Below are 6407 nucleotides of genomic sequence, written 5' to 3'. Positions count from 1 at the left end.
CTTCCCTGAGAAGGGCCTGAGTTCAATCCCCAGTTCTGAAAAAAAAAAAAAAAAAAAAAAAGAAATAAGGTGCTTTTCTTTTTTTCTGTAGCTATAGCTATATATGTAAGTGAATAACAAATTAACACTAAATAATAAATTGCCATATTTAAAAATGGCCAACTTTTTAATGACCAAATGGCTTGATTATATACCTTACCATTTGAATTAATGAAATGGTCCTGAAAAATAAATTTGTTGTAGTATCTGATTATTTGTATTTATGTGTTGAAATAAGTCATAACGCAATAAATTTTTTTGTAGGATTATGCTAAAGAGAGATATGGAATATCTTCAATGATACAATCACAAGAAAAACCAGGTTAGTAGCTATGTGATAGTAGAAACTTTCTTTTCTTTCTTTTTTTTTTTTTGGTGGTACTGGAGATTGAACTCAGAACCCTGCGCTTGCCAGGCAAGCGCTTATTCTACTGAGCTATCTCCCCAGCCCCACAGAAACTTTCTTTTCTAATGCCAGAAATGCGCTTCATGAAGTTTTAAGTAGGCCTGGCATAAAGAAAGGTATAACTCTGAAGGGCTAATTCTGAAAAGTTTAAATGACGTTCATACCTAGGTTTAGGTCTTGATATAAAAAAAGAAAAAATAGATTATTCAGTCGTATATTTTAATTGCTAAATAATCAGTGAATGAAAGAAGGGTGATTAATAACTCCTTTCATCACATGCATTTCTTTGGCATGCTTTCATGAAGCTACCAGTCAACCACCTTCCCAATATTATTTCTGTGTAGCTATTATTTATTTATGCATGTGTAATTCCTTACATAAATAATAATTGCTTATATAAATTGGTACATCAGAAAATGTATAATTTATGTTTAGTGCTCTTTGGATTTACTGCCTGTAGCGTTTTCTCTTATTTTTTATGCTGTACATAATGATCACATTCATCATAGAGAATTTGTGCCTGCACATAATTTCTTTTTTTCCCACTTCCCTCCCTTCCCTTCAACCCTTCTTCCCTCTGTTTATAGACACTTTTCCATTTTTCCTTCTATTCTCTTTTTAAATCCCTTCCCCCCCAACCCCCACCACCCCATTTGTTCCCATTCCCATCTGACCATGTTCTTCCTACTTCCCACTCTGTCCTTAAAAGTCTCAAGGTGCAGCTATGTAGCTAAAAATGTCTCAAGTTTATCTTTCTTTAGACCAGTATGACAGTACTCCATTGTCTATAAAAACCACATTTTATGATCCATTCATCTGTTGATAGGCATCTGGGCTGTTCCAAGACTTAGCTATGACAGCTTGTGCTACTATAAACATGAATGTGCATACATTACTGCAGTACGATGTTTTCAACTCGGGAAGATACTAAGAAGGGGAAAAGCTGGGCCAAATGGAACCTCTAGTTTTCAGGGTTTTGAGGAGTCTCCACACTGATTTCCACCTTGGTTGCACCAATTCACACTCACCAGCAGTGGAGAAGGATTTTTTCCCCACAGCCTCGTTGGCATGCATTATTTGTTGATCTCTTGAAGATCACCATTCATTCTGGAGTAAGATGGAATTTCAGCATTGTTTTATTTGCATCTCTTGGATGACCAGTGATGTTGAACATTTTTTCATATTTTTACTTGCTGTTTTTACTTCATCTGAGAGGTGTCTGTTCATTTCAGATGCCCATTCTTGGGTTGGGTCTTTAAATTTGGGAGGTCTGATTTTTTTAAGTTCTTCATATATCCCAGGTATTAGTTCTTTGTCTGAGGGCTAGCTAGTGAAAATCTTTCCCATTGTGTGGGTTGTCACTTCACTCTGTTGGTAGTTTCTTTTGCTGTGCAAAAGATTTTTAATTTGGTGTGAATCCCAGTTCATGCTTTGTAATATTTCCTGTGTAATTGGGGTTTTGCTCATAAAGTCTGCCTATACTATGTCTTCAAGAGTTTTACCTATTCTTTCAGTAGATTGTATCTTTGTATGTATAGATCTTTGATCCATTTTGTTTGTAGTTTAGTGCATGGTAAGAGGAATGGGTCTTAAGTTCAATCTATAGCATGTGGAAAGTCAATTTTCCTGGCACCATTTATTAAAGAGGCTCCCTTTCTTCCAATGAAGTTACTTGGCCCCTTTATGAAAAGTAAGGTAGCTTGGAATTGTTTCTACTTCTTCTCTTCCACTGATCCTTGGATCGGTTGTTTTGTCAGTACTGTGCTGTTTTTATCATGGAAGCTTTATAGTATAACTCCAAATTGGGGTCTATAACACCTTTGCCTTGCCCTTGTTGCCCAGAATTGCTTTTGCTATTCTAGGTCTCTCTTGGTTCTACATAAATTTTAGAACTGTTTTCTTTAGTTCTGTGAGATACAGTATTGGTATTTAGACTGGGGTTGCATTAAATCTGTAACAATTTTGAAAGTATGGCCATTTTCCATATGTTGGTTCTGCCTGTCCAAGTGTGAGATATATCATTCCATTTTCTGTATCCTCTTCAATCTCAGAGTACTATAGTTTTCAACATAAAGGTCTTTTACTTCTTTTGTTAGATTGATTTCTGTCTTTCATTTTTCTTGGTGCTATTGTGAAAGGTGTTCTGCTTATTGCTTTCTCAGTCAGTTTGTTATTTGTGGACAGGAATGCTATTGATTTTCAAGTTTAGACTTTGTATCTTGCTATGCTACCCAACTTGGTTATTCTAGAAGTCTTTTAGTGGAGTTTTGGGGTCTTCTGTTGAATATCATATCATCAGCCAAGAATAGTAATTTAACTTCTTTTCATGTCCATTTCCCTTTTATTTCTTTCTTTTGTCTAATTGCTCTGGCTAACATTTTCAGAACTATATTGAACAGGAGTAGTAATAGTGGGCGTGTTTGTCTTGTCCTGATTTTAGAATGAAAGCTTTCATTAATGTGATGATTGCTTTTGGTTTGTCATGGATACCTTTTATCAAATGAAATAAAGACATTTTATCCCAATTTTCTTTAGGGATCTTATCATGAGTGGGTGTTGGACTTTGTCAGATGCTTTTTCTGCATCTCTCGAGATGATCATGTGGTTTTTGTCCATGATTATGTTGATGAGGTGTATTACATTTATTGATTTCCCTATGTTGGACTATTCCTGCATCTCTGTCATGAATTCTACCTGGTTATGATATGTGGTCTTTTTGCTGATTTGGTGCATTCTATTTTTGGCTATTATTTATTAAACTCCTGTTCTACCTGACTTTCCCAGCATTCATTTTCTCATTTAATCCTTACAAAATCCTTTAAAACTCTTAATAAACCAAATTTGGAAAATAAGAAACTTGCCTCACTCTGCCAAGAATCTGCCAGGCCTGGGATTAGAGCCAGGCCATCTGACACAGAGCCATTGACTTTCTGTCCTCTTTAGCTCCTTTGTCAGTGCTGTAATTAGTTTTAGCACATCTGTAAAAATCTTAATACTTCGCTCAAAATAGTTTCCTTCCCCATTTGTTTACATTTTTCCAAACTCCTTTACTATAATGCTAGCATTACCAGATTTTGGGGTGCTAGATTCTTTCTGTGCAAAGAATGGGTCCAAACAAACACAAATAGTAATAAGGTTTTGTATTAATGATAGGAAAAAGCAGACTACAGATGTGAGCTTGGACCATATAAAAGTAAGAGAAAGTATACTATAGGGAAAGTATGGGCTCTTGTGAAAGGACACAATAGCAAGAGCTCAACTGTAGTTGTCCTTTTTCCATGTTTCTTATGCTGACACCAGATCTGGGACCATTCAGTCAAAAACCTGCTCAATCAGTATCTCACAAGAAGTCCACAAACAGGGTTTTGGGAGATGTTCTGCACAAGTGTCCTTGGATTTTGTAGTTAAGAGGTTACAGCGACTTCCCTAGCTAGACTCACACCCTCCTGGGATTTTGTAATTTACAGCTCATACCTACTTTTCCAGCTTGTTTTAGCCTGCCTTAGCCTTTTGCCTCACTATTAACTTTAAAAATGATCCTACTTATCACTCTTCTAGCCCACTCTTTCAGACTAGTGGTATTTCATTTAGGCTTAAGTCTTTTTTTTTAAGGTGTGTGTGCATGCAGGGTCTTACTACGCAGCTTGTACTCCTAGTGATCCTCCTGATTTCTCCCTCCCTAGTGCTGGGATTACAGGCATGCACCACCACACCTGGACTCCATCACAGGCTCAGCGAGCCTGGGGGCGGGACCGGTGCAGCATGACGTACCAGAGATCAGACCCTGGCCCCTGCACTTACCTAAACAAGCACTTAGTCCGCTGATCTGTATCTCCAGTCCTTAAGTTTAAGTCTTGATTGCCTAGTCAGTAAGCCAAATGTTTTTCAGTCTCAAGATTTTAGAATCTTCATTTTCAAATATTATTGTGGTGCTTTATCTCACTTTGCTCTTTCACTGTTTTACCTGAGTTTACACAGTAGACTTGGAAGTTGGCTTGACTAAAGTCTGTTTGCAGTATTCTGCAAAAATCCTTTTATGAAGCCTGATGTCTTTGAAATTCTTACTTCATTTTCTTTGCTTTTCATGATAAAAACTGATAAAATGTGTTCTGAACATGATAGAGAAGAAAGTACTATCAACAATTGAGAATTACTTAAGTTTTCAGGCTGTCAAGAAAAATATAAATTCTGAATTATAAAATTGCTTTACTGTCTATTACAGATCGAGTTTTGGCTTTGGTTAAAGACTTGACAGTACAAAAAGCTGATGAAGTTGTTTGGGTGCGTGCAAGAGTTCATACAAGCAGAGCCAAAGGTAAAATTGATTTGATTTTTTGTTTGTTTGTTTGTTGTTGTTTTTGAATGGGGAAGAAGTGCAAGAGAAATAAGAGTCTGGGCTGCTCACCATATAGCCAGTGGCCACATTCAAGCTATTTAACTTGAAAGCCAGAAATTCAGTCACACTAGCTCTTTTTGAGTACTCAATAACCACATATGACTTCTGCCTCCCCTTTTGGACAACACAAGTACAGAACATTTTCACCACTCTACAAAGTTCTTTTGGACTTTGCTAAGAGTTTAGCATTAACAACAGCAGAAACACTAGCTTGGCTTGAATAGACCGTAGTTTCTTATTTACTGTCTGAAAATATTAATGACACTTACATTGGTTTGTATTTATTTTTGTACACTTTTGACATCTGATCATCTCTATAAATATTTGAAGTAGGCAGAGCAGACATTGCTTTTATACATGAGGAGACTGAGATTCACAATGATAAAGCCACTTACCTAGTGATATATGAACAAAATCCTGAAATGTTATAAAACACAGAATCTTTAGCAGAGTTCTTTCTTCTGTAGTACTGTATATAATACATCCCATTTACACTTTCTTTCTTTTTTTTTTTTAGGGAACGGTCTACAGGGTGTTCAGGGTCTTACTACTAGATCGAACTCTCAATGATCCGCCTGTTTACAAATTCCCAAGGGCTGGAATTACAGGCACGCGCCACCACACCCAGTTGCTGTCTCAGCACACCCTGGGGGCAGGGCAGGGCTGGCACTGGCACCAGCACAGGCACAACAGGCCCCTGGATGGAACCCCTGACCCCTGCTGAGCTATGTGGCTGGTCCTTTAGACTATTTTTTGATTATGATTTAAAATATTGTTATAGAGTTAATATATGTCCATTATTTAAATTTAAAACTTAATTATTTTTATTTTCAATTCTTTTTAGTACTATATTTTTATAGTGTATATCGTTCACACTTCTATGGGCAGTTGGTAGATGTACATAACACATCTTAATTCAATTTCTTGTCCTGTCTACTCCCCCCACCATCTTGTGTTCCTCTTCCCATACGAAAAAGATGTTTTATTTTCTTTATTTTTGTTTTCAATTTCTCATATAAGAGAAATCATTCAGTATTTAAGTTATTGTGTCTTGATTTAACTCACTTAACATGGTTTTGAGGTGCATTCATTTTCCCACAAATGACTCATGTTTGTATTTCTTTACAAGAGTACTACTCCATTGTGTATGAATATCGCATTTTTTAAAAATGTGATGTCTGTTGATGACATATGCTGCTTCTAAGATTTTGCGATTGTGAATTGTGTTGCTATAAACATGAGAATGCATATATCACTGTAGTATGATACCTGTAACTTTTTCAGGAAGACATCTACAAGGAGAATAGCTGGGTCAAATAGAATTCTGTTTTTTGAGGAATCACCATACTGACTGATTTCCATGATGGTTTTGCTAGTTTATATTCCTACCAACAATGTAGAAGGGTTCCTTTTTCTCCCTCCTACCCCAGCAGCATTTGCTGTTACCTGATTTCTTGATGATAGCCATTGTTTCTGAAGTAAGGTAGAATCTCAATGTTGTTTTAAATTGTATTTCTTATGGCCAGAGATGCTCAACATTTTTTTATGTATTTATTGGCCATTAGT

At 36.4% G+C, this 6407-nt stretch overlaps 1 protein-coding gene across 1 annotated transcript in view; it reads left to right on the top strand.

The window, feature by feature from the left end:
• Dars (aspartyl-tRNA synthetase) overlaps positions 1 to 6407 on the top strand; it is a 122494-nt gene that overhangs the window by 15319 nt on the left and 100768 nt on the right. Inside the window, exons 2-3 of the mRNA XM_023709691.1 lie at positions 304 to 361; positions 4668 to 4760. Of these exons, the coding sequence (XP_023565459.1) occupies positions 304 to 361; positions 4668 to 4760 (151 nt within the window). The remainder of the gene's footprint in view (positions 1 to 303; positions 362 to 4667; positions 4761 to 6407) is intronic.

The sequence above is a fragment of the Octodon degus genome, unplaced genomic scaffold (genome assembly GCF_000260255.1).
Source record: "Octodon degus isolate 3935 unplaced genomic scaffold, OctDeg1.0 scaffold00014, whole genome shotgun sequence".
In the NCBI taxonomy this organism is placed as follows: Eukaryota; Metazoa; Chordata; class Mammalia; order Rodentia; family Octodontidae; genus Octodon; species Octodon degus.
This window is presented reverse-complemented; position numbering and strand designations above follow the sequence as displayed.